Source organism: Serinus canaria, chromosome 15 (assembly GCF_022539315.1).
Source record: "Serinus canaria isolate serCan28SL12 chromosome 15, serCan2020, whole genome shotgun sequence".
Classification (NCBI taxonomy): domain Eukaryota; kingdom Metazoa; phylum Chordata; class Aves; order Passeriformes; family Fringillidae; genus Serinus; species Serinus canaria.
Window position 1 is genome coordinate 1,994,087 of NC_066329.1, and position 27,980 is coordinate 2,022,066.

Consider the following 27,980-nt stretch of genomic DNA (forward strand, 5'->3'; position numbering starts at 1 on the left):
CTGCCTGGCAATCAGAGAGATCCTTCTGCCAAGGAAATTCAAAGGAGCCCAGTGACAAACTGACAAACTTCCCTTTCCATCTTTTTTTTTCTTTTTTTTTTTTTTCCCCTTTAATTTCTTTTTGGAAAAGCTTTGGAGAAATTTCTGAAAGGGCTGTCTCAGCAACTTCCCTTCTGCTCCATCACTCGGAGCACTGCAACATCATCAAATTAGTCAAGAGAAAACAGTGGTGCCTCTCATTTCTCCAAACAGTCAGATGCTCTTTCCAAGGGGAGGCAGCATCCCAGGCTCTGCCTGGCACCAGTGGGGGAGGGCAGGGTTCCTCTGTGCTTTTTAAAGCATCAGGTTTGGCTTTCAGGTCACAAAAACCCCTCACACAGGGCTTTGGATCTCTCTGCATCCAAGAGAGTGTGATGGGTCTGGGAGTGGCCAGTGAGGGATCCTGGATCCTGGATCTGGCTTTTGGGAGAGTTCATCCAGCCAATGGCTTCCACCTCCAGCGTTGCTTCCAGTTCCCCAAAGACATCAAAGCGGGGATTAAAAACATCTCATGGAATGGTTTGGGTTGGAAAAGACCCTAAAGCCCATCCAGCCCCAGGACACCTTCCACTGTCCCAGGCTGCTCCAAGCCCCAGTGTCCAACCTGGCCTGGAGCTCTCCAAACAGAGGAGCCAGCTCCTCTCTCCCTGTGGCCCTCCCAGGGCAGATCCCTGGGGCTGTCCAGCCTGGAGGGAGCTGTGCCCCCCCAGTGCCCCCCAGAATGGCATTTGGGGCTCTCCTGTTGGTGCAATCCTGCTGGGAACATTGCCCAGGGCTGAGTTGTGGCTGTCCCCTCAGCCTGCTGGAGCTGTGAGTGACACCCCCAGGTCACCCTGTGCCTCGGGGGCTGCAGCAGCCACGGCAAGAGAGGAAAACAACTCATCCCAAAAATCCCGTTCCTGCCCCAGCTCGCAAACAAGGCCCTTACAAGCGAGGGCCAGGAAATATTTGTCAAATGAAGCAATTGATGGTTTTTATTTTTATTCCCCATCTGTGCTCGGGCTGGGCTGAGGCTCTGGCTGCTCTCAATGGGCTTTTCTCTCCCTGCCCCTCTCCGAAGGGACAGAGCCGGATCCTTGTGGGCAGCCCCATCCGGGGGAGGCTCGGGGCAGCCCTGGCAGGCACAGCACCAGGGACAGCCCCAGGTCACCCTGGTGGCTCTGTCACTGCCAGGCTTGGCTGGGCTTTCCCAGCAGGGCCAGCCCCTCGGCGCTGTGCTCCTGCAGCCATAAATCCATGGGGAAGAGCAGCAGGAATCCTGCTCCTGCCACACCTGCAGGGGACGTGGAGCATCCAGGGAATTCCCGGCTGGATGTCCCTGTCCCTCACCACCTGCCAGGTGGTGCTTGAGGCCAAGGAATGGGAGCAATCCCTGCTCCAGCAGGACCTGGAAATCCCAAATTCATGCCCAGTTTCATTCGGCATCAGGGATTTCTCCAGCTGCCAGCATGCATGGCTTTGCTGCTGTGCACTCAATGGGATCCCACATTCCAAGGCCTCCAGCTGCTGCTGCTGCTGCTGCTGGATCCCTCTCCAAGCTTCCCTGGTGCTGGCACTGGCCGTGCAGACCCTTCTCAGGTACCTGCACCCTTCTGGAGGTGCCTGTGGGATCCCTGGCTGATCCCAAACTCCTCCAGGAGAGGCCCCGTGGTTTTCCAGCCGGTTCCTTCAGCGCAGTCCCAAGTTCCAGGAGAGCCAAGGGATCTCTTCCTTATGGATTCAGTGCTTCTGTCTGTATTTTGGGCCCATTGTGAGGAGCAGCTGGGGCCTGTCAGCTGCTGGAGGTGACTTCAGGAGCTCGGGGGCCCTGCGCTGACCTGGCTCTGTGTCCCTGTTGGACAATGCCCTTTTCTGAACCAGACACGGGGCAACTGAGAGGTGTTTGAAAAACTTTTATTCCATTTTCAGTCTCATTTGAAGGGTGAGATGTTACAATTCACGCCATCACAATCAGAACCTAACTACTTTTTAATTATTATACATGATGAGTGTTTCTTGGCCTGTCATCTTTTTGCCACACCACGCTGTAAATGCTTTAAAGCCAATCATCTAGAACTGCCCCTCATAAGTCTTAATACAATGATCTTTCATAGCTCTATTTCTCCAAAATATCCAGTCTTATTTGTGAGCCCATCCTTTGGAACTTGTTTCTAGCTCCACTTCTCTCCCAGCAATGTCTGTCCCATCCCATGGCGTTTCCAAGTCAGCATTTCTTATCTCAAGGTTTGCACACAGGTGCACACTGTGTGGGCCTTCTGTCAGGCCTGGAGAATTCCCAGATCCATTTCCCACAGTGCCCTGCACGCTGGGATCAGGGCAGGAGGGCAGGGATGTGGCCGTGGGAATGAGAGCTCTCCAGGAGATTTAACAGCTGGGCTGGCTCCGAGGGGACACCAGGCTGGCTGGGCTCTCACCCTGCTAATTCCCTGCCTGCTGGGGATTACTGGGATGGAGGCAGACTGGGCAGGAGCCCCTGAGCTTCCCTCTGGTGTGGCTGCTGGCTGTCCCTGTCCCCGGGGTCTCTGTTCATCCCTGTGGATTCTGGGATCTGCGTGGATCACCACCTCCTGCAGCAGAGGCCGGGGTCTGTAGCCTTTGGCTGAGGTGCTTGGGTGGGGTTTCTTAAAAGCTGTGTTTTATCTGATTGAAAGCCTTTCAGGTCCTCCTGGGAGCCAGGTCACCAGGGAACAGCTTTCATGGCCTGCAGGGGCACAGAAATCCCAGGGAAAACGGCCCTTGGGCACCTGTGCCTCCTCACTGCACCGGGGTGGCCACTTCCCAACCTTTGGAAGGTGGCCAGAGCCCAGGGAAATATTTTGGCAGCTGAGCATGGCTCTGCAAAAGCAGAAAAATGACAGAAAAAGCGCAGGGAGATGCTCTTGAAATGAAGTCTTTTCCTTAAGCTGAAGGAGTTCAAGGACTGTGGAACTGAATTTGTTTGTATTTATTTGTCTCCCTGAAATCGAATCAGGAGCATGCTGTGGGTGTGATTTATGCCTGGGGTGCAAATGTCCTACTTTGGTCAGTGCCCAGAGCCTGCCACCGTTAATGAGAACTCTCGTTATTGATTCTGTGGCACCTGGAAGGATTTAAGGACTGACAGCAGGAGCAAAACAATTCCAGAGGGCATTTCCTCAGTGCCTGCGCCCATCCTGACCCGTGCCCCTGCTCTGCCCAGCCCAGGAGCCCCTTCCCTGGTGGCCTTGGGGGTGCTGGTGACACCGGTGCCACCCCTGCCTGTGTGAATGCCACCTCTCCAAACCCTGTTTGATTTCTCCTTGGCAAGGGCTCACCTGGCAGAGCCTTTGCACCAGCTCAGGTGGCATTTCAGAGCCTCTCCCACACCCTAAAAGGTGTGTGGTGCAGTGAGCTACACCTCAGCTACACCTGAGTTACTCCTGAGCTACACCTGAGCTACACCTGATCTACACCTGAGCTACACCTGAGTTACTCCTGAGTTACTCCGGTGTCACCACCTGGGCTGGGGCAGCCAGCACTGGGACATCCCCAGTGCCCAGCCCTCCCCTCATCCCCAGCAATTCCCCCTAAATATATCCCATATTCCCACAAAATGTGTCCCATATTCCCCCCAAATATGGCCCATATTTCCTCCAAATATGGTTCATATTCAACCCAAATATGTCCCATATTGCCCCTAATATACCCCATATTCCACCCAAATATGGCCAATATTGCCACTAATATATCCCATATTCCCCCAAAATATATGCCATATTCCCCCCAAATATGGCCTATATTCTCCCCAAATATACCCCTTATTCCACCCAAATATATCCCATATTGCCCCAAAATATACCCCATATTCCCCTCAAATATACCCCATATTCCCCCAAAATATATGCCATATTCTCCCCAAATATATCCCATATTTCTCTCAAATATACCCCACATTCCCCCAAAATATGTCCCATATTCCCCCAAATATACCCCATATTCCACCCAATATATCCCACATTGCCCCAAAATATATCCCATATTCCACAAAAATATATCCCATATTCCCCTCAAGTATGTCCCATATTCCCCCCAAATATACCCCATATTCCCCCAAAATATATGCCATATTCTCCCCAATATATCCCATATTCCTCTCAAATATACCCCATATTCCACCCAAATATATCCCATATTCCTCTCAAATATACCCCGTATTCTCCCCAATATATCCCATATTCCTCTCAAATATACCCCATATTCCACCCAAATATATCCCATATTGCCCCAAATATACCCCATATTCCCCCAAATATGGCCCAGATTCAATCCAAATATACCCCATATTCCCCCAAATATACCCCATATTCCTCTCAAATAATCCCAAATTCCCCCCAAATAAATCCCACACGTTCCTCAGTTTTCTTGGCTGAAATCAGTTCCACCCCAGCCTCTGGAAAGGTCAGGAAGAGGAGGGAGAGCTCCTGGGATCTCAGCTCCTCTTTGTTCTGGGCTGTTTTTTCCTCTTCCCTGCTCACCCACCCAAGCTGCTCTGCAAGCTCCCTCTGCCTCCAGCCTCTCCAGCCTCCCTTGCCCTTCCCCAGGGCTGTGTCCCCAGGGTCCCAGCCGGGTTTTGGGGTGCAGAGGCTCTGCTGTAGGGCCAGGGTGGGCACAGGGCATTCCCGTGGCTCCGAGGTGGAGCTCCCGCGGTGCCTGGGCTGTGCTCACCTCAGTGATTCACCGCCCTGGCTCAGGCTCTGCCTTTCCTCCCTTCCCACGGGGCAGTGGCCAAGTTTTGGCTCCTGTGGGAAGCAGCAGGAGCAGGACCTGTGGTGCTAGCACCCCAAAAGGTTTTTAACCCTTCAATTTCAGGGAAGGGGAGAACAACCCCCAGAAAGCTCTGCCGGCTCGGATGGAGAACGATCGTGTCCCGGGGGACCTGTGGGGGAAGAGCGACGTCCCCGTGGTCCTGAACAACCCCTGCTCCCAAGGACAGCAGGTAAGAGGCCGTGGCTGGGGCTGCTTTGGGTGGGAAAACCAAAAGTCCCAGGGTTTGTGGGCATGTGACCCATCCAGGTGGGTTCTCACAGCGCAGAGAACCTGCAGGGACGACGTGTGACCCCAAAAGCTGCAGGTGATGGATCCCAGAGCCCCGTTGGGCCGGGAGCTGAAGGGGCCGTGGGTCAGGCAGGGAATGGAGGTCACTGGAGAATGCTGCTCCTCATCTGACGTGGGATGGGAGCCCAGCCAGGGAGCAGGACGCCGAGGCCTCCCTGGGGACTGTGATCCCTTCTGGTGGCACCAAGCCAAGCTGCATCATTAAAGTCCTTTGGATTCATCTGATGGTAATTCAATAGAGCACTTCAGATAATGCCTTCCACGGTGCCTTTTCATCTCCTCACACTCCACCGCCATAAATTCTCAGGCTTCCTTGCCAAGAGGAGATTAACTCCACGTTTGTAGCAGAGCCAGAGACGTCAGGCAGACCCTGCCAGGCCACCAAGATCACCCCGGGGAAAACACGACGTGCGTGAGCTCTGCCAGGGCTTGGGCAAAAGGATCTCCCTGATGGGATTATCCAGGGCAGGACCTGGGGGACCAGACTGGAGATCACCTCCCTGCCATGGCAGGGACACCTCCCACTGTCCCTGGCTGCTCCCAGCCCCAATGTCCAACCTGGCCTTGGGCACTGCCAGGGATCCAGGGGCAGCCACAGCTGCTCTGGGCACCCTGTGCCAGGGCCCGCCCACCCTCCCAGGGAACAATTCCTAATTCCCAATCTCCCATCCATCCCTGCCCCCTGGCAGTGGAAGCCATTCCCTGTGTCCTGTCCCTCCAGCCCTTGTCCCCAGTCCCTCTCCAGCTCTCCTGGAGCCCCTTCAGGCCCTGCAAGGGGCTCTGAGCTCTCCCTGGAGCCTTCTCTTCTCCAGGTGAGCACCCCCAGCTCTCCCAGCCTGGCTCCAGAGCAGAGGGATGGGTGGCCTGAAGAGCACAGAGATTCCCACAGGATCATCCAGTGCCACCCGTGCCATGGCAAGGACACCTCCCACTGTCCCAGGCTTCTCCAAGCCCCAGTGTCCAGCCCAGCCTTGGGCACTGCCAGGGATCCAGGGGCAGCCCCAGCTCCAGAGCAGAGGGGCTCCAGCCCCTGGAGCATCTCCATGGTCTCCTCTGGGCTCCCTCCAGCAGCTCCAGGTCCCTGCTGAGCTGGCCCCAGGGCTGGATGCATTTCTCCTGGCAGTGCTGCATGCAATGACGTTCCCACGCCCTTTTGCAGCCTGGCAGTGCCAGAGACCCCTGGGGGACACACGAGACCCTCTGAGCTGGTGCTGATGCCCACACTGGGATAGCCCTGGCCACGCTGCAGGGCTGCACCCAGCCTGACTGGGATCCATTTCCACCCTCCCTCACCTCAAGACTGTGGCCAGGTGTCCTGGCAGCACAGCCAGCCTCAGGCTGTGTGTCACCCCACGCCGGTGGCAGCACCCCTGAGCTGCAGCAGCCACTGGGGGATGGCCCTGGGCAGCCCCACGTCCCAGCACAGGGAATCCTGAGCCCAGGGACAGGTCAGGGCTGCTCCCTTTGCCCCAGCTCTGCAGAGTCTTCCTGCCTCCTTTGCTAAGCCCCAGCGTGTCCGTGTCTGTTACTATAAGCACTTTATAACCTTCTGTGTGCAGAGCTTAATTTCTCTCTGTGCTGGGGCTGCCAAAACCGCCAGTCTTAAGCTGCTATTAAACTCTTTATTATTTTTTTTTTTCCGCTGGATGCACAGCTTTCTTTTTATCCTTCTTATCCCTGAATCCTAACGCCTGCTTTTCTGGAAGCAGTCTGGTTTTTCCCCCAGCCATTCCCCGGGGCTGTGTCAGGCAGCCGAACTTCTTTCAAGCAGCAATAAATACTATTAACACTGGGGAAAGTCAAGCCAAGTGGGAACTTTCCTTGGGTTTTTTTGATGCAGGATTGGGTGGATTCACTTGGCCAGGTGGCGAATGCTCACTGAGGCTCATAATAAGGTGCTGAAAGCCCCGCTGGGCATCGATCCCCATCCCTCTGCTATTTTTTACAAAACCACACCGCGTTTTTCGCTGGTTTCCCAGCAGCCCGATCCCCCCGGCCCTAACCCTGAGGATGCCGAGGCTGTGCCAGGTCCTGCTCCAGCCCGCAGGGACCGATTCGTCAGCAGCCCGAGGGCAACCGGGAGCTCAGTGCCCGTGTGGCTCTCGGGGGAAGCGGCTCAGAGCAGCTTGTGGGGGTGATTTGCAGCCGAGCAGAGGCAGGGGACACGCTCTGAGCCCAGCGGGGCTGATGCAGTCTGGATGGAAATGTCAGCACGGAGATAAATCCACAACCCGGCCGCTGCTGCCCTCGCCCCGCTGGGACTCGGCCGAGCGCTCCCAGCGCAGGGTGGAGAGCCCAGGACAGGAGATGTCCGCTGTCACTGTGTCCCCAAGGAGCCCCCAAGCGCTCCTGCTGCCGGAGCAGACAGCTCGGGAGCCGCGGAGTGCCGGCACGCTCCGGGTGGGAGCTGTTTGCATAACGCGTGTGCGCCCCGGCTGCCGCAGTTGTCTCTCGGCTTGTCCCTCTCCTGAGTCACCGAGATCCCAGCTGCCTCATTAAAACATGAAAAGATCTCCCGCAGCCTCCCTGGCACAGCGGCGGGCGAGTGTTTGGCTCCGGTTTCAGCACACACACACACACACACACAGACGAGCTCACACACAGCTCCCTCCCAGGCTCCCCTGGGTCCTCTCTCTCTCCACAGCTGCTCCGGGATGGGGCTGTCAGAGCTGACACCTCTGCTCCCGCCTGGCTGCTGTCCCAGGATTCAGCATCTCCGTGGGGCTCTCCCAGCCAGGGTTGTCAGGCACTGGATGTCTTGGTTTAAAAGGGGTCTGCTAAGGGAGGCAGGAGCCTCTCCTGAACTGGAAACTGTAAACCCCCTCCTTCAGAATTGTTATAAATTTGAAATTAAGGGGCTCTCAGGCAAAAAATATGGGAGCGGGAATAACATCTGGGAAGAAAATAAAAATATAAAATAAACAATGCAATGAACTAAAACACTGACAGAGTCAGAACACAGCCTGACACCCTGTGGGTCAGGGTGCTGGCAGCAGTCCCATTGGAATTGTGGCTCAGCCCTCCTGCAGTGCCAGGGGTGGTTCTGCTGGGCAGGGATCCTGGAGAAGGGTGCACTCTGCCTCTGAAGGTCCAGGGGAAGAGGCAGCTGCTGTTCCTCTGGGAATCCAGTGGAGATGCTGTTCTGGTGTCCCAAGGTCTCAGATTCTATCCAGGCAGGAATGCTTGGCTCCTCCCCCTGGGCTCACATCTCCCAGTGGGATGCTGCAGTTCTTATCAGCCCTGCAGGGACATTCCATAGCCTGTTATCAGCAGGTGTCTCCCCTGAGGGAGGACTGGGTGTGGAAGAGATAAGAAAACTGCCCAATTAACAGAAGATAAGTGCCACACCTCTACCAGATGGCAAATAGAATCCATCTTGCCTTGCAATCTGGGACACTGGAACAGATTGATGGGGTCCCATTAATCCCTGGAAGTGTCCAAGGAATGCCACTCAGGGCTCTGCTCTAGCTTGGTGCTCACCCAGAGGTTGGGATCAACCACCTCGGAGTCCTTAATGACCCTCTGATCCCAGGATTCCAGCTTTCCCAGCTCCTGCAGGGAAAAGACAAATGGGGAAGGGGAGGAGCTTTGGGGGGGGTTGAGGCAGAGCTCTGCAGGCAGACAAGCACCAGCCCTCAGTGCAGTTCTGCCCCTTTGTCCTCCCGTGGTGGCACTGTCCCCTGTCCCCAGGAGCTGTGCTGGCCCCAGGGCAGGGACTGCAGGTCAGAAGGCTCAGATTTGGCCAGATTTTTGAGTCCTCCATCCCCCCAGTTGCCCCGAGGACGGGGACATTGCTACATCTGCATTCCCAGCACGTTTGGGGGCCCTACCTGCTCCAGCAAGAAGTATTTTAGCAGCATACCTTGTCAGGAGATCAAAACTCCCATTAAAAAGTGCTGGGTGCAATCAACACTCCCTGCCTGGTGCTCTCGGTTTCTGTCTGGCAGGTGAGGATTGGTTTTGGTTGCATTTCTGAGCTGTTTTCAGCACATTTTGCCCATCTCAGGGAGCTGCTCTGAGCAATCAGGCTCAGAGGGAAGGTGGCAGATTGTCCCCTTTGGTCCTCAGGATGGGTCAGGGAGCACAGGAAGCTGTTGGTGACTAAAGAATGATTCAATTCTCTTGGAAGAGTAAAATAAGCAGGGGAAAAAAAAATGACCAGGAGCTGCCACTGCCATGATTCAGGCTGGACTCCTCAAAATTGAAAAAATGAGTTTAAAAATAGTGGTTTTGCAGGACTACATCGAGGAGGTTCTTACTTACTGCTGGGTTTGAGCTCTGCATGAGGTTTTTTTATTTGGTTTCTGCAGCGTGCAAAGGGGAGGCTGAGATGTGGTGTGTGGACATTTGGCTTCAAGGGGCAGACTTTGACACACTCCTTGGGAAAATCATGGGATTTGTGACATGGGGAATGTCAGAGATCCACAGCAGCACAGCCTGAGGGGTGCAGGGAGCAGCTTTTGGAAACTGCAAGGGCTAAAGAAGGTCCTGCTGAGGATTCAGCCTGTAAATCTCTGCCTTGCCCTCCAGCCTCTGTCCCTTGCTCCCAGAATATGTTTTCAGAGCGTGGCATTACACCACGAGCCTCAGGCTGCTTGAAATCCCTGTTTTCCAGTGGGAAAAAAAAGTCTGGACTTATTGTAGAAACAAGAACTGAGCAAAAAGTTTGGCTAGCAGTGCCAGCAAATGCAAAGGTGTCAGCTCAGCCCAGGCCTCGGCCTTGAAGTCAGCCAGGATTGATTTCTCAGAGCTTTGGAGCAGCAGAGCAATCCTCTGGTGAAGTGGGAACCAGTCAGACCTGCAGCCTCAGCTGCTCTGTCATCCCTGTGGCTCCTGCTGCTTTCCCTCCTGAGCCAGGACCCTCTCCCACCCTGTGCTGGTTCTTTGTTTCTTTAAATTTGTGCTGCTGCTGCTGCTGCAGGGCTGACAGGAGCCCAGGAGCCCCAGAAAGGAGGTGACACTCTGCTGAAGGCAGGGCCAGCTCCAAGAAAACCAGATTAATTCAGAAGGGACACGAGCCCCAGGATTGTTGTAGGAAGGGACAGACCCAGTCCCAGCCCGGAGCTGCTGTGCAGAGCCTTGAAGTGGTGCCAAACACCAGCAGCTTTGGCCAGGACGCTCTCAGATGTCCCCTGGAGAGCTGCAGCAGCAGCACCGTGGTTCCAGCGATGGAATTACAGCCCTGTGTAAGATCTGATTCCTGGGAGACAGAGCTCTGCTGCTCAGAGCCACTGCAGGCTCCCCTGTCCCCACTGGCAGGCACTGATGGCCCTTGAAGCTCTAAGTGTTGGGGTGAGTAAGGGCCACAGCAGAAAATGGTGGGTTTTATCTGTGAAAACGTGCAAAAAGGAGCACCTGTAGCCAGTTCTGCTCCTCACAAGCTCTGTGCTGGCTGAGGCTCTCCCCTTGCTGGCACAGAACTCAAGGAGAGCTGGATGAGCCCCTGCCAAGGCAATGTCAGGGAGCTGAGGCTGGAGAAATCCAACTGCTCATAATTCAGCAGCCCTTCCACTTGGATAATTCATCCATCCTCATTTCTACAAGTTTCCAGCACTGGTATCAGAGGAGCTGTGCCTTTGGCTTGCTCAGATTGATGCTGAGCTCTTCATTCTCCCAGGCACAGCTTGGCACCTGCAGAACCTGAGCGGGTGATGCTCCTTGGGAAGAAACACCCCACAGATTTTGGAGGAGAGTCTTTCTCTGGGAAACTTGAACACAGCATTCTCCACCTCTGTTTTTAACTCATTTCCCACAGGTTTGGCTGCCCCATAACCAGACACAACTTCTTAATTCCATTGTGAGTCGGCGGCTCCGTTGTAGGATCCCAAATAACGCCAAATGCTGGGATAACACACCTTGTCTGGCTGTGTCACCCCCAGAATCCACACACAGCCATCCACCATACACAGTGCTGTGCTGTTGGGACCTCTCGGCGTTTCTGTGGTCGAGATGACCCTGAGGTGTTAGAAAGTCTCTTTTTCCCAGCTCCAAGATCGAAGAAGGAGTCAGGATTCTTTGACTGTGGTTTTTAAGGTTGTTTATTCTCTGTTATCTATAACATTCTCTTCCTGACCTGCTGAGGTCTGTCTAGCAAGTCGGTCCGAGGCACACTGACCACCCCGGAGGTGGTGTTATCTTTTATACTAAAAACTACCTGTGCTTTATTTACAATAATTTCCCAATCCCTATCACCTGTGTTAGACAGTCAGTTTTTACTCTAAACCAATCCAGAAGTGTCACCATCCCACAGAAGATGAAGGCTAAAGAAGAAGAAGGAAGAAGGACAAGGCACACCCAAATCTCTCCATCTTGGCTTCTGAACCCCCATTCTAAAAACTCAAAATTCTACTTTTCTGTCTTGTAACAAGCTATCATTCTGCTTAAACTTTCGTGGCTTGTAATTCCTCATATGAAGTTGATAATTTTTTCCAAGGGTTAAAATCAAAGGCACAGGTGTCTTGGGCTCTGTGCCAAGGTCTCTGAGCCCCCTGGCAGCCATCCAGGGCAGCCAGAGGGATCTCCTGGATTCCGACAAGGACCTTTTCCTGTGTTTTGCTGATGAGTTCTGACCTGGTGCCTGGTGTTCCCTCTTTTCCAGCCGCCGCCATCCGGGCGCCAGTCCCCGACCAAGAACACCCACAACGGGAGCCCTTCCAAGTGCCCCCGCTTCGTGAAAATCAAGAACTGGGAGACGGGCTCCGTGCTCCACGACACCCTGCACCTCAAAACTGCCATGGTGAGTAGAGCTGCCCAAAATTCCCTCAGCATTGATGAGTGGATGGCACCGTTTCCAAGATGGATTTACCCAGGAATGCAGAAGTGGAGGAATTCATGTCTGGGTTTGAACAGACAGGTGTCTGCTATGGAAGGCAGGAGCCTCCCCTGAAATGGAAAATGGAAATCTCCTCCCTCTGAATTATTATAATTTTGAAATAAGAGGCTCTCAGGTAAAGCTTTGGGGGTAGAAGTAACAGTTGTTTATTCAGGAAAAAATAAAAGTAAAAATCAGAAAATACAGTAGTACAAAAAACCACAGCCAGAGTGAGAACAGGAGCTGGCCCCGTGTGTGTCAGGGTGGCACAGTCCCATCCCAGGGGGGCTCAGGGTGGTGGCACAGTCCCATCCCAGGGGGGCTCAGGGTGGTGGCACAGTCCCATCCCAGGGGGCTCAGGGTGGTGGCACAGTCCCATCCCAGGGGGGCTCAGGGTGGTGGCACAGTCCCATCCCAGGGGGGCTCAGCCCTCCTGCACTGCCAGCTGTGGTTCTGCTGGAGCAGGGATCCTGCACAAGGCAAGAGTTTTCCTCTGCAGCTCCAGGGCTGCTGGAGATGGGCCTGCTCTCCCTCTGGGAATGCAGGGCAGCAGAAAGCTGCTCCTCTGGGAATGCAGTGGGCAAAGGCTGCTGGGCTGTTCCCAGGTCAGATTGGATCCAGGGAGGAATGCTTGGCTCCTCCCCTGGGCTCACATCTCCCCATGGGATGGTGGAATTTGATCAGCCCTGCAGGGACACTCAGTGGCCATGGACAGCAGAGATCTCCTGGAGGGGAGGGTTGGCTGTGGGAGAGATAAAGAAAAAACTGCCCCATGAACAGCAGAGAACTGCCCAGCTCTGGCAGATGGGGATAGAGCACACAGCCCCGGCTACACCTTTCAACCTGAGACACTCCAGTAGGGTTTGAATTTCAAATCTGGTGCAATAAGCAGAGAGAGGGAAATCCATTTAGGCTAAAAAGGAAAAGCATTTGACCTCCTGCCAAGCTGGGGTGTGAACCCCATCTCCCCACTGTCTGGATTAGGAGGGACAAGTGGTGACTGCACATGGCCTGGCTGTCACCACTCAGTGTCCCCAGCCAGCTGGCAATGTCCCTGTTTGTCAGCCACCACCACCCTCTGTGTGGGTGGTCGCTGACTGCCCCAGCCCAGCCCAGCAGTGCCCTGGTGGCTCCAGGACATTCCTGCTCCCTCCTGTCCCCTCAGGCCACGGCGTGCACCGAGCAGATCTGCATGGGCTCCGTGATGACCCCCAGCCCCCACATCCGCAAGTCAGAGGACACCAGGAGCAAGGAGGAGGTGCTGCTCCTGGCCAAGGACTTCATTGACCAGTACTACTCCTCCATAAAGAGGTGGGTGCTGCTGCTGCTGCCTGGCTAGCGCTGTCAGTAGAGCACGGGACTCAATCCCAGGGCGGTGGGTTCCTGCCTCACGTTGGGCACCATTTGTTGCTGTTCATTTGTTTGTTGCGATTTGTTGGGGGATCCCTGGGGGGGTCCTTGCGGTAATCCGAGTTTTTTCCTGGGCCTTATATGAGTCCAGTCTGGCTAGCTTAAGACTCTAGCCCACACGGACCCGCATAGACAAAGGTAAAAGACGAGAGGCGCTCTTCTCCACGTGGGTGCCAGTATCCTGTTTATTGGCTTGGGGCAGGACACAGGTGATGGTCACCCAGGTACAACAGAGGGCTTGGAGCTCTCACACAGGAGGTTTTATACCCCAGGGGATGAGGGCGGGGGAGAGAGAACCGGAGCCAAAGGGATGGCACTGGGGAGGGGCGAAGCACCTGAGGGACAGACAGGTGTGTGTAACAGGGGGGGTGTGAGGGGGAGCCATGTGATGAGGGAGGGGGGAAACCCGCCACCAGTGCATCAACCAAATAAGCGATTTAGTGCAATACAACAGGTCCTCAGTGGGCACTGGTGGCAGCAGGCAAGGAGACTCCACAGGGCTTCTGAGGGTGCTGATTAGCTGAGGGTTTATTGGGGGTCCCACCCCTGGGAGCAGCATGGTTTCTGAGGGAGAAGGGAGGGAGGGGGAGAGAGGGAGAGCCTAGGGAGAGAAGGGCCAAGAGAGACTTCTCATCACCCCCCACAGCTTAACAGGGAGATTCAGAGTGGGCACAGAATAAGACTTGGGCCAGGGGTATTACAGATCCGTGATGCTTCAGGGGAGGATCACAGGCTTGGAATAAACTGTACATTTTTGAGGGGTGAGGCAGAGCATACCATTTAACTAAAATGTAATGCCACATGCTGCCTCAGCCCAAGGCTGCTGCTGGTGCTGAGATGTCACACGTGTCACCCAGAGATGCCTCCCCCCCGGGGCCCAGCACAGGAAGGACCTGGAGCTGCTGGAGCCAGTCCAGAGGAGGCACCAGGATGATGGAGCAGCTCTGTTGGGAGGGGAGGCTGGGAGAGCTGGGATTGTTCAGCCTGGAAAAGAGAAGCTATGGGGGGACCTCAGTGTGGCCTTCCAGTGCTTGAAGGAGGCAAAAAGAAACATGGAGAGAGACTTGAGGCAAGGGATGGAGGGACAGGACACAAGGAATGGCTCCCACTGCCAGAGGGCAGGGATGGATGGGAGATTGGGAATTAGGAATTGTTCCCTGGGAGGGTGGGCAGGCCCTGGCACAGGGTGCCCAGAGCAGCTGTGGCTGCCCCTGGATCCCTGGCAGTGCCCAAGGCCAGGCTGGACACTGGGGCTTGGAGCAGCCTGGGACAGTGGGAGGTGTCCCTGCCCATGGCAGGGGGTGGGAATGGGATGAGTTTTAAGGTCCCTTCCAGCCCAGGCCATTCCATGATTCCTCGATGTGATCTCCCACCCGTGTAAGTCACAGCAGGGGGAGTCTCTGGTGCTCCTTCAGCAGCTGGTTCTTGGATAGAGTTTCATTCCTGGTGTTTGTTGTGTGTCTGCACAAGCCATTGTCCTCTCCCCCTGGGCCTTGCCCCCCGTTATCCCAGGTCTGGGATAGCCATCCCCACAATCCCTGTGGCTGTGTAGGAACAAGGCGTTCCAGGTGGAGAGCAGCAGCATTCCCTGCCCTCCGCCTGCCCCTCCACCTCCTCTGCTCCCAACCTTCCCAGATCCGGCTCCAAGGCTCACATGGAGAGGCTGGAGGAGGTGACCAAGGAGATTGAGGCCACTGACACCTACCAGCTGCGGGACACGGAGCTCATCTACGGAGCCAAGCACGCCTGGAGGAACGCGGCGCGGTGCGTGGGCAGGATCCAGTGGTCCAAGCTGCAGGTGAGCTCCAATCCCACCACAAACACCCTCCTGCCAAAGGGTGTGCTGGAGTTCTGGAGAGGCAAATTCCTGCTCTCCACCACCTGGGAAGCACAGCACAGGTCCAGGGGCAGGTGTTCAGCACACACAGCTCCCCTCCGCAGCTGTGGGATGCTGGCAGGAGATGGAAAAGTGTCTGGGGGATGGGAGATGAGGTGGCTGTGTCTGAAATGGAAGCTTGTGCTCCAGGGGATGTTTTCCAGTATCAGATCCTGCTCCAACATCTTTCCTGCTGTTTCCAAACCTGTTGCTCCACCTGGAGAGAGGCAGCAGGACACATTTGTCCTCAGTACTGAGATCCAGCAGGGGAGGGTTTGGCTCAGTGCCCTCTTGGCAAGGGAAACACAGAACAGGATTGGAAATCAGTGATCCCCGGGGAATCCCTTGGTACAGAGCTGTCCTCTCCTCCTGTAACCTGGAACAAACCCAGTGCTGTTGAACAGCTCCTGTGGCTTCTTCACACAGGGAATGGGCACAGCCACTTCTGTTGATCTCCTGTCATGATTTCCCCATGCTTTCATGGCTGCCCCTGGATCCCTGGCAGTGTCCAAGGCCAGGCTGGACGGGGCTTGGAGCACCCTGGGGTAGTGGAAGGTGTCCCTGCCATGGGCAGGGGGTGGAATGAGATGCTTTATAAAAGTCCCAACACAAACCATTCCATGATTCCCTGATTCCCTGTCCCCCAGCCCTGACTGACACCTGTCCTGCTCCAGCTTTGAGTGCTGAGCTACAAGAGAAGCAGAGCAGACTCTGTAATTGTTGGGGGATGAGGCAGGAACAGCAGCAGGTTGGGAGCACGGGAATGAGGAGGTTTTTGCCTGAGCAGCAGATGAGTCACCTCTCCAAAGCAAAAGGGGCAGCTGGATTAGACATCCACGTGTTCCAAAGGCAGGGAACACATAATTACGGAGCTCTAGATCCCTGAGAAGGCACAGTGGTGCCTGGAGTTCTCCATGCACTGTGTTTCCTCTGCCTGGCTCTGCCCTAGGAGCGGGAACATCCCCACAACTGCTTCCCTGTTCCAGGTGTTCGATGCCCGGGACTGCACCACGGCCCATGGGATGTTCAATTACATCTGCAACCACATCAAGTACGCCACCAACAAGGGGAACCTCAGGTGAGCCACCAGGGAGTCACCAAGCTTTGAATCCAAGGGCCTCTGGATGAGTGGAGACCCTGCTGGAGTTGGGTCTGGGCACTGCACAGCCAGCAGGAGTCCTGGGAAGGGTTAGAGGGACCTGACCTGGGGTGGAGGAGTCCTGCTGGTCCAAGTCTCTCTCTTCTTGCTGCCTGTTGGACCTCAGAGGGAAGATTTTCCCATTATTTCCCCTCTCCTAAATTCTTCATCCAGCACAGAGCTCGGACTGCTCTCCAGATCTGTCTGAAACCCCCTGTGAGCAGCCAGGAGCTGGGAACACCCAAATTCCAGATCCACCAGCGCCCCAACTCCCTGGGACTCACTCAGGGCACACCCAGAGGTGGTGGCAGCACTTTTCCTCCAGCACCTCAGCTCGTGGTGTTCACCAGCTGCCTTTCCCCCCCAGGTCTGCCATCACCATCTTCCCGCAGCGCACGGACAGCAAGCACGACTTCCGCATCTGGAACGCGCAGCTGATCCGCTACGCCGGCTACAAACAGCCCGACGGCTCCGTGCTGGGCGACCCCGCCAACGTGGAGCTCACCGAGGTACCAGCCTGTCTGACTCTGCCCTTCCTGAGCCTTCTCCACCCTTGCCTTGGCCTGGGGGCTTGTCCTGGTTTAGGGCAAATTTGGGAGAAAACCTCCCAAGGGACCCCTCCAGAAAGCAAACCCACACAGCCCCTCCCCACAACCGGTTTGGGAAGGATTCCTCAGAGAGAAGTGGAAAGAACCTGTTTGTTTAACAGGCACAGCACCCCCAGCACACACAATGAACAATACCGGGTGACACCACTCTGTCACTGCTCTGAGAAAGATGACACATTCAGAAAGTCTCTCCTGGGGTGGTGGCTCTGTTATCAGTCCCTCTGGCACTGGGGCAGCTGCTGCAGCCACAAGGTGCAAACTCTCGGTGTTCCCAGGTCCCAGTCCAGAGCAGGATCGAGTGGTTCCAAAAAAGGGAAAGGAAAAACAGTCCAGGGAAAGATCTGGACTGCTGAGCTAAACTGACTAATGAGCAGAAGCAAGAGCAAAAAGCAAAAGCAGCACTATGTACTGCTCCATCTGTGCGTCCCTCCAGCTGTGGGGGAGTGGCTGATAACAAAACAAAACAAACCAAAACAAAACTTCCAAACTCTTCAGAGCCAGTCTTGAAGGCACAGACCATAATATCCAGCATAAACAGCACACACCAATGTGGATACAAGCATCATATTGTCACCCTAGGACAGGGCTTCACCCAAAACCCTCTCCCAGGTCTTCCCTCCAGTGAAGCTGGCAGAGCTGGCAGGGAGTTGTGTCCGTGTCTCAGGACTTCCCCTTGTGTCCAGATTGATTTCCTTGGAAAGTTTTCTTTTCCTTGAAGTCTCCCAGGCCTTGCACCCCTCCATAATCACCTTGTCCCCATAAATGAGAGACGGGGCAACTGAGAGGTGTTCGAAGAATTTTTATTCCATTTTCAGTCTGATGAGGAGGGTGAGACAATACAGATGTCATAATTCATGCCATCACAATCAGCAGCTAATTATTTCCTAATTACAATACACTGTAAATATTTCTTGGCCTATCAGCTTTTGCCACTCCATGCTGTAAATGCCTTAAAACCAATCATCTAAAATTACCCCTCATGGGTCTTCCTACAATGATCTTTCATAGTTCTATTTCTCCAAAGTATCCAGTGTTATTTGTGAGCCCATCCTTTGAACCTTGTTTCTAGCTCCATTTCTCTCCCAACAATGTCTGTCCCATCCCATGGCATTTCTAACTCAGCATTTCTTATCTCAAGGTTTGCACACAATTGCACCCTGTTTGGGCCTTCTGTCAGGCTTTGAGAATTCTCTACAAATCCATTTCCCACATTAAACCCACCCTTCCCGTGCCTGCTGGGAATTCTGAGCACCCCTGCAGGGAGGAGGAGCTGGGTCAAGGAGGTTGGGATTGTCCAGTGCAGCCCCACCTGGGGAGGTTGGGTTTGTGTCACCCTCAGATTTTTTCCCCAGGAGTAAAGGCTGGGTTTTGTCACTTTTCTGCTTTTCTCACCCATTTTCTCCTTCACCACTACAGGCACAAGCCATGATCTCACTGGGGATCGATTCCAGGCTCATTTGCAGCCCAAATTCCCCTGACTTGACCATGGGAATGGCCACCCCCTGTTTGTATCTCCCTTTGCTCAACCACAAGGACAGAAATCCTGCCAGAAGCTGTGCCCAGCACCACGAAATTCCCTGCCCACAGTGTCTGAAGAGCAGGTGACCTGCTGGACACCAACCCTGCCTTTTTTCCCCTGCAGATCTGCATCCAGCAAGGCTGGAAGGCTCCGTACGGGCGCTTCGATATCCTGCCCCTGCTCCTCCAAGCCAACGGCAACGACCCCGAGCTCTTCGAAATCCCACCAGAGCTCGTGCTGGAAGTGCCCATCCGGCACCCCAAGTGAGTCAGGGGCAGCCCCAGAACTGCTCGAGGGGATCAGCAGGACTGAGCTCCCCTGCTTCCACCCTTACCATGGCCTGGGGGCTTCACCCAAGACCCTCTCCCAGGTCTTCCCTCCAGGGAATTTGGCAGGGAGGTTGTGTCCATGTCTCAGGGCTTTCCCTTGTATCCAGATTGATTTCCTTGGAAAATTTCCTTTTCCTTGAAGCCTCCCAGGGCTTACCCCCCTCCATAATCACCTTGTCCCCATGAACAGCCCCAAAGGGAGTACTGATGGAAATGTTCTGCTCAAGGCCTTCACCGTGGTGGCAAAGTGACCTTCCCTATCCCCCTGCCTGCATTGGGAAGGGAATTCCTGGCTGGTTGCCTAATCCTGACCTTTTCCCTGGCAGGTTTGAGTGGTTTAAGGACCTGGGCCTGAAGTGGTACGGGCTGCCAGCCGTTTCCAACATGCTCCTGGAGATCGGGGGCTTGGAGTTCTCGGCCTGCCCCTTCAGCGGCTGGTACATGGGCACGGAGATCGGCGTCCGCGACTACTGCGACAACTCCCGCTACAACATCCTGGAGGTACCTCCTGCTGCTCCTGGTGGGCTCGGGGTCACTGGGGAGCAGGCAGGACACTGGGAGAGCACAGGATGTCCCTTCTGGGTCCAGCTCTGGGCCCCTCAGGTTGGGAAGGACGTGGAGATGCTTGAGCGCATCCAAAGGCAGCGAGGCTGGAGAGGGGCTGGGAACACAAACCCTGAGAGGAATCCCTGAGGGAGCTGGGGGGGCTCAGCCTGGAGAAAAGGAGACTCAGGGCTGCCCCCATCACTCTCTAAACTCCCTGAAAGGTGCCTGTGCTCAGCTGGGGCTGGGCTCTTTCTCCAGCAGCACTGACAGAACCAGAGCACACAGCCTCAAGATGCACCAAGGGAAATCAGGCTGGATATTCAGAAAAAGTTTTTCACAGAAAGGGTGATAAAGTTCTGGAATGGCTGCCTGGGGAGGTGGTTCAGTCCCCATCCCTGGGTGTGTTTAACAAAGCCTGGATATGGCACTGGGTGCCAGGGTTGAGTTGAGGTGTTGGGGCTGGGTTGGACTTGATGATCTTGAAGGTCTCTTCCAACCTGGCCATTCTGGGAATGCTGGGAATTCTCCTGGAGCCACATGGCTGAGGTTGGTCTCTGTGTTCTATGGGGCCATCAGGTGTCTGACACAGCCAGTGTGATCCCTGTGGAGCTTCCCACAGACTTCCCAAAGAATCTTAGGGATCAGCAGGCACCTGGTTGTGTGCTCAGTTGAGGCCAAGTGCCGAAACATGAAAGGGTGCAGAGACCCTTGGTGGCTCCTCAGGGATGTGTGTGCCCTTGGGGACCCTCCAGCTGGTCCCATGGCTCAGGGACTGCCCACACTGGGAGAGACAAAGCCAAGCCATGGGAAGGTGCCTGTGCAGGGGTTCTGGATCCATCAAAACCTCCCAGGGAACGTTGTGTTATTTAGAGAGGCTCTGTCCCTCCCCAGTCTCCTGAAAACCAGAGGGGTGGGAGCAGTGTGAGTGTCCAGCTGCTCCTGGTGGCCTCCTCAGCAGCATTTGGCCACCTGCCTCTGCTCAGGGAGGAGGAAAAGCCATGCTCCTGCCATGGAGAGGAAAAGGCAGGATTTCTTCCCAGAGGAAGGCACAACATCAGCCCTTCCCTGCCCTGTGAGTGCCTTGTGCCAGCCTGGGCTTCTCCTCTGGGATTCTCTCCTCAAGCAGAGCTCTCCAGTCCTTGTTTCTTGGCCATTAAATCCTTCCTCTCCTGCCCCGTGTTGTTACAGCAAGTGGCCAAGAAAATGAACCTGGATATGAGGAAAACGTCCTCGCTGTGGAAGGACCAGGCCCTGGTGGAGATCAACATCGCTGTGCTCTACAGCTTCCAGGTAGCCCAGACCTGCTGAGCCTGGGCCAGCTGGAGGGACACAGGGGCTGGGTGGGACAAGTGTGGGGACATCCACCCAAGGACAATGGCTGAAACTGGGCCGTGCCTCCCGAATTTGGGCTGCTGCAGTGAGATTTAATGATCTCCACACTCTGGATGTTGTAAAACACGACCACCAGCACCTGAGTCCTGCTGGTCCAGAAGGAATATCCCAACAGGGGGAAAATCCAGCCCTTCTGACCTATCCATGAGGCAGGAACTGGCCCAGGCTCTCCTGCAGCCTGCACCTAAAGGTTGAGTAACAAAACCAGTCCTTGGTGAGCCAGCTTCAAGGGGTGAGAGTCCTTCCAGAGCTGGGTGGGAGCTGCCCCGCTGGAAGAGCTTCCCAAGGGTCTGAGCAGAGGATGCTACATCCCATCCATCCCATCTTGCTTGGCCAGGACATGGAGAACAGGGCCTCCATAGCACATCTATTTTCAAAGCACTTTAGAGCCCCCTTGGGAAGACCAGGGTCAGCAGCCACCTTGGATCATCCCCAAACACCATGGGAGTAAGGAATATTCGGGACAAACGGCTCCAAGTGTAAAATTTTGGCTTTTTCCCTCTGGGATGAGTTGACAGCTGCTGGCTCTGCTCTCTTGTCCCCCGGCAGAGTGACAAGGTGACCATCGTGGATCACCACTCGGCCACCGAGTCCTTCATCAAGCACATGGAGAACGAGTACCGGTGCCGGGGGGGCTGTCCCGCCGACTGGGTGTGGATCGTGCCGCCCATGTCGGGCAGCATCACCCCCGTCTTCCACCAGGAGATGCTCAACTACCGCCTGACGCCCTCCTTTGAGTACCAGGTGCTGTCCCCGCCTCTGGCCGAGGGCGGGGTGGGACTGGGAGCTCAGGAGGGGCAGGAAGGAGAGGGACACCATCCAATTCCTTCCCTATGGATAGCTCGCCCCAGCGCAGTGTAATAATGGGGGTTTGCCCCTCCGTGGGGATGTGGGACACCTGAGCTCCCAATTGTTAATCACCCTTTGGAAGTGCCTAATGGGTGGGTGAGGAAATGGCCTGGAAGGCTCCTGGATCCCATTCCAGCCTGCAGGTTTGAGAGGATGACTCCTGGATCCCAAATCCTCTCCAGCCTGCAGGTTTGAGATGATAGCTCCTGTATCACACATCCCATATCCCAAATCCCATATCCCATCCCAGCCTGAAGGTTTGAGTGGATGGCTCCTGTATCCCATATCCCAAATCCCATGTCCCAAATCCCATGTCCCATACCCCATATCCGATATCCCACATCCCACATCCCATATTTCAAATCCCATATCCCATTCCAGCCTGAAGGTTTGAGAGGATGGCTCCTGGATCCCAAATCCCATATCCCATACCCCACATCCCATATCCTAAATCCCATACCCCACATCCCATATCCCATATCCCATGCCCCAGTCCAGCCTGCAGGTTTGAGCGGATGGCTCCTGTATCCCATATCCCATATCCCATATCCCATGCCCCAATCCAGCCTGCAGGTTTGAGAGGATGGCTCCTGTATCCCATATCCCATATCCCATATCCCATATCCCATATCCCATATCCCATATCCCATATCCTAAATCCCATATACCATATACCATATACCATATCCCATATCCCATGCCCCAGTCTAGCCTGCAGGTTTGAGAGGCTGGCTCCTGTATCCCATATCCCATATCCCATGCCCCAATCTAGCCTGCAGGTTTGAGAGGATGGCTCCTGTATCCACATCCCATACCCCACATCCCATACCCCACATCCCATATCCCACATCTCATATCCCATATCCCATGCCCCAGTCCAGCCTGCAGGTTTGAGAGGCTGGCTCCTGTATCCCATATTCCATATCCCAAATCCCATATCCCATATCCCATATCCCCTACCCCACATCCCATATCCCATATACCATACCCCACATCCCATATCCCATATCCCATGCCCCAGTCCAGCCTGCAGGTCTGAGAGGATGGCTCCTGTATCCCATATCCCATATCTCATATCCCATATCCCAAATCCCATATCCCATGCCCCATTCCAGCCTGCAGGTCTGAGAGGCTGGCTCCTGCACCCAGGGGATCCAGCAGTGGGCCAGGGGCTGCAGCCCAGCAGGCCCAGCAGGGGATCCAGCACTGCTGCTGGGGTGTTTAACCCTGCAGCCCATGAGGAGAATCCCCTCAGCAAACCCTCCCTCGTTATCCAGCCATCCCTGCTCCGGTGCTTTCCACACAATGTGACCTTTAGTCAAGAGCCCTTAAGGAATAATGGCAGAGCAGGAGCAGTCTGTTCACTCCTTAACCAGCCCACCAGGCACCCCGATGCTTCCTGGCTCTGATTGCAGCCTGCAAGGGCATGGAATGAGCTTCTGTGTGCCTGCTCCTGCCTTCAGCTGCCTCTCCTTCCCAAAGGGCCTCTTAGGGAAAAAAACCTGTGGCCAGAGCAGTGGAAAGGATCTGTTTCCATCACCTCTCCCCTTCTGGCGCTGTCTTCTTTTTGGCTGTGGCCTATTAACGCTCCCCTCGAGAGGTGACAGAGCAATTGGCCAGATGCTGTTACAAGCCAGGAGGGTTTATTAGATTGCAATTTTCCTGGGCATGTTCCATAGCCTGAACAAACCCCCCACAAGGCTCCAAGGATCAGGGACATAGAGAGGAGAGGGAGAGCTGTGCAGTAGCAGCTATTCCTCCCCTTCCTTCCTGATGGGAAGAATTTAACTCTCAGTGCTGGGGATGCTGCATTTCTCCAAGCTCTGGGCACTCCCCACCCTCTGATCCTGCTTTTCCCTCTCCTAGCCGGACCCCTGGAACACCCACGTCTGGAAAGGGGTCAATGGGACACCCACCAAGAAGAGGGCCATTGGCTTTAAGAAGCTGGCAAAGTGAGTACCAGCAGGCTCTGGAAAGGGCTGGAATGTTTGGGGCTGGTCCTGGATGTGAGCACCCTGTGGGTGTGTGGATTGCCCTACAGAGGATGGGCTCTGAGCCTGGGCTTTGGGCCACTGAAGGCTTTACGTGCCCTGAGGGACAGCTGGGGACACAGGCAGTCCTTTGAGCCCCCCCTCAGACCACCAAAAGGGGTGTGACCAGGTGAATCCCACATCCTGGGTGTTGTCTGTTCTCCAGAGCTGTTCACTCTCCGGTTAGGAGGTTTTTATGCTCAGGGATGGCTTTCCCACTTTTGGAGGGTGTTTTGCCCGTTTTCCTTTCCTGGGGGCAGGAAGATTCCCCCCTCCCTCTTCAGGGCTGTGCTGGCACTGAGGAGATCAAACTCCTGTCCATATTCCTCCTTTTCCCATTGACTTTTCTCTACATGAGGAGAGCCTGCCCCCAGTGTGTGCCCAACCCTCCAAACACCTGCTTTGGAAGGAAGGGGGGAGATGGGAAGGAGGAATCTCCCTGCAGGCAGCAGATGGATCAGGGCTGAGCTGAGATTTGCACTTCATGGTCAGTTGACCCCTGGCAAGGGGCCACCCCAGTCCCTCTTCCCTGCCAAGGCTCCTCAGCAGCAGGGATGCAGGAATGAAGCTCAGTTTGGACCCTTTGGCTGATTCTGGCCCAAATTCCTCCCCTGGGGGCCATTGGCAGAGAGGAGCTGCTGGTTCTGTGGCAGCAGAGCCCTGGGCCAAGGCAGGAGCGGGCTGGGTGTGCCCTGGGGATGGTGGCCAGGCTGCCAGGTGGCCCTGGCTCATCTCAGCATCTCCCCACGCTTCAGTTTCCCCAAATCCCTGCTATCAATTTGTTCCCACTCTTCAGCTGTCACCTCCTGCGAGCTGCTCTCCGTGGTGCATCCATAAACAGGAGCAGCAGCTGAGGAATGTGCTCCTGCAGCTGACACTGGGGCTGGGGGAGAGCGGCAGGATTCATGGAGCTGGGAGAAAAAATGCCTTTATTGCTCCCCTCTGCCCCATTGAGGGATGGTTTTATAAAAATGTGAGCATGGCAGGCCATTTAAAACAAAATCTCCATTGTTCCTGTGTAGGGAAAGGAATTATTTTTGTAATTCACCATTAATCCTGTCTGGATCTGGGCTTATCAGCTGAAGAAGAGGCAGCCTGAGCCCAGAGCCTTGAGCATGATTTGGTGCCTGTCCAAAATCAAAAATCTGGCCAAATCTGAGCCTTCAGACCTGCAGTGCCTGCCCCTTCCCTGCCCTGGGGACAGAGACACTGCCACCACGGGAGGACAAAGGGACAGAAGTGCACTGAGGGAGGTGATGCAGCAGCAAACAGAAATGTTCCTGAGGCTGACCCTGCCGTGGAGAGGAGCTGGATGAACCAGCCTGGAGGAGTTTCCACCTCTTCTTTCCTCTTTTCTCCTCCCTAAATGATTCCCCAAACCCAGAGTATTTCTGGGCAGGAGGGGCAGGGGGAAGCTGGACTCCTGCCCAGTGTGACCATTCCAGCTGCAGCCTCTGCTCCCCACAGCTCCCCTGAAGGGTCTGCAGGAGCCCTGCTGAACTCAAAATCCTGGGGCAAGGGCTGTCAAAGTGAATCAGGCAGCCCTTCCTCCTGCAGAGGCCACAGAGAGGCTTCGTGCTCCCTCAGCCTCCCAAAAATCACCTTTCCCTGTTGTAACAGCAGCCTAAATCCAGACCTGATGGATTTCTGCCTCTCTGGTGGCCCCATTTAAAGGCTTGTTGGTCCACTTAGGAAAAAAAAATGTTTGGCATGTAGGAAGAACAGTGTTGATGTGATTATGAATGTTCCTAAAATGACAAACCCTCAACCCCTGCCCCCATCACGCTGATCCCACTGGTGCCACGGACAAGGAATCAGCATTCCTGGTGCTGCATCACCTGGGCCAGGGTTGGGGAGAGGCTGGAGCCCCCCCAGGGCCCCTCTGTGTGCCCTGAGCCAGGGGGAAAACTGGAGGAAAAGCCCCCAGGCATGGCTGAGGCACAGGAAAGAGCCAGCTGGGCACAAGGCTGGGATAAATGTGCCTGCTCCTCCCAGGGGAGGTCTGGGTGTCACCAGAGTGCAAATCACAGGCACTGGGACAGCTCGGGGTGACCTGGGCGTCCCCAGGCTCTGTGCAGCAGGGTTGGGTTGGATTTAAGGGATGGAGGAGCTGCTGTTCCTCCTGTAGCTCCACCCCTTGTTGGTTCCCCTTTTCCTTTTCCTTTTCCTTTTCCTTTTCCCTTTCCTTTTCCCTTTCCTTTTCCCTTTCCTTTTCCCTTTCCCTTTCCTTTTCCTTTTCCCTTTCCCTTTCCCTTTCCCTTTCCCTTTCCTTTTCCTTTTCCCTTTTCCTTTCCCTTTTCCTTTCATTTTCCCTGCCCCTGATTCTCCTCCTGCTTCTGTGCCCCTGCAGAAATACCACCCCCATGCCTGGTTTAGCATTTTCCTCCTTCACCCCATCCAGGTATTTGAGCTCTGTCCAAGCTCCCCCATCTCCTCTCCTCTCTGACACCTTGAGCTCTTCCAAGGCTTCCCTGTTTGCCATGTGACAACCAAAAAAACTGATGCTACAGCTTTGTAAGGCTGATCATTTAATAGGAAATGAAAAGGTCTGGGCTAGAGGCATGGGTCAGGACCAAGCTCTGACTGGGATTTATTCCTGCTTCCCAGGGCTGTGAAGTTCTCAGCCAAGCTGATGGGCCAAGCCATGGCCAAGAGGGTCAAGGCCACCATCCTGTACGCCACGGAAACAGGGAAGTCCCAGGTCTATGCAAAAACCCTCTGTGAGATCTTCAAACATGCCTTTGATGCCAAGGTATTGCTCCTGACACGCAATGGGTGTGAGATCATGGTGTGAAAAGCTGCCAAGGGCCTTCAAGGTGTTCCCCTGTGGGTCTGGGTTGAAGGAAAATCCCTGATTTCCTGCACTGATTGCAGCTGTGGCCCCTGGGGTGGCAGCCCCAGGGCTGGCCCTGTTCCTCCAGGCTGCTGTCCCCATCCTCCCCATGCAGAGGTCTCAGCAGGGATGGGCTGTCCCCATCCCAGCCTGCCCAGGAGGCTCCCAGCTCTCTGTGCCCTCTCTGTGCCCCCAGGTGATGTCCATGGATGAGTATGATGTGGTGCACCTGGAGCACGAGACCATGGTCCTGGTGGTCACCAGCACCTTCGGCAACGGGGACCCCCCTGAGAACGGAGAGGTAGGACAGCAGGGGACAGCAGGGGACAGCAGGGCACAGGGCCAGGAACGTCCTCTTTTGGCTCAGACTGAGCTGGAAGGACCCAAAACAGGTCCAGGTGCTGTAGCTGCCTCCAGCTGCTCTGGAGCAGGGATATCTCCTGGCTCCCTGCCAGGACACAGCCGCTGATCCAATGTTCAGTTTGTCCTGTGTGACCCCCAGCAGTGTCACACAGAAGGTGACAGTCCCCTGGCTGGGAGGCTGTGACCTGGGAAGCTGGGAACAGCAAGCAGGGAGCAGAGCCACGGCCCAGGCTGTGCTCAGGGCTTGGTTTCCTGCAAAACCTGGCAAAACTGATGGCCTTTTTTGTTCCTTTTCTGTAGAAATTTGGCTGTGCACTAATGGAGATGAAGAATCCCAACTCCAACCTGGAGGAGAGGAAGTAAGGGCACTCCAACCCCTTCCCCTCCCAGTCCAAACCCCAGCATGCAGGACAGGTTCCCTGCCTTCATCCTCTCACAGGGGAGTGGGAAACCCTCGGGCAGATCTCACATTTGCAAATATCCAGGAATGGGACCTGCCTGGAGACCCAGGGGATGGAGAGACTGGAGGTCCCAGGGAGGATAAAAACACAGACTCAGAGGTGCCTGTGGATCCCAGCTTGTAATTCCCTGGGGTGACACTTCAAAGCTTCTCTCTTCATCTTGAAGAGGCAGAAACCTGTGAAAAAAACACCAGATAAAACTAGGAATTTCTCCAAAATCATCGATTCTGAGAGCCAGGGCCTGTCCAGGAGGCACCAAAATAGTAAGAGTTGGAGGTAGAAGGGAGTTCCCAGGCTTGCAGATGTAGGTGGGGGAGGGCTGGAGAACCAGATTTAGCTCCATGCATGGTGTGAAAAGATTTCTAGGGAAAATGAGAGCTGTGATAATCCTGTGATGTTTGTAACCGGTACCTTGGAGACAGAATCTGGGATTGTAGAAAATCCCCCTTCAGGGGAGGATGAGCTTTGTGCAGATCCCAGGGGGGGAAGGAAGGGAGGGCACTGACAATGATCGTTTGGGGTCTCCTCTAATTTTAGCTGAGAAGAATAAAATATTTCCCTGAACTGGGTCACCGCTGTGCCCTGGAATGTCTCCTGAGCTGACAACTGGCACAGGGCTGCTCCTTAATTCAGGAGGGAGCCAGGGCAGTTCCAGCCCCCTGACTCAGGGCAGTGTCACTGGGGTGGTGACAAACACACAGGG

At 55.0% G+C, this 27,980-nt stretch overlaps 1 protein-coding gene across 1 annotated transcript in view; it reads left to right on the top strand.

The window, feature by feature from the left end:
- NOS1 (nitric oxide synthase 1) overlaps positions 1-27,980 on the top strand; it is an 83,945-nt gene that overhangs the window by 37,237 nt on the left and 18,728 nt on the right. The window contains exons 3-16 of the mRNA XM_050980664.1: positions 4,867-4,993; positions 11,711-11,848; positions 13,089-13,234; positions 14,969-15,131; positions 16,196-16,287; positions 16,715-16,856; positions 18,598-18,737; positions 19,130-19,304; positions 20,538-20,639; positions 21,291-21,485; positions 23,457-23,542; positions 26,228-26,372; positions 26,650-26,754; positions 27,117-27,175. Of these exons, the coding sequence (XP_050836621.1) occupies positions 4,867-4,993; positions 11,711-11,848; positions 13,089-13,234; positions 14,969-15,131; positions 16,196-16,287; positions 16,715-16,856; positions 18,598-18,737; positions 19,130-19,304; positions 20,538-20,639; positions 21,291-21,485; positions 23,457-23,542; positions 26,228-26,372; positions 26,650-26,754; positions 27,117-27,175 (1,815 nt within the window). The remainder of the gene's footprint in view (positions 1-4,866; positions 4,994-11,710; positions 11,849-13,088; positions 13,235-14,968; positions 15,132-16,195; positions 16,288-16,714; positions 16,857-18,597; positions 18,738-19,129; positions 19,305-20,537; positions 20,640-21,290; positions 21,486-23,456; positions 23,543-26,227; positions 26,373-26,649; positions 26,755-27,116; positions 27,176-27,980) is intronic.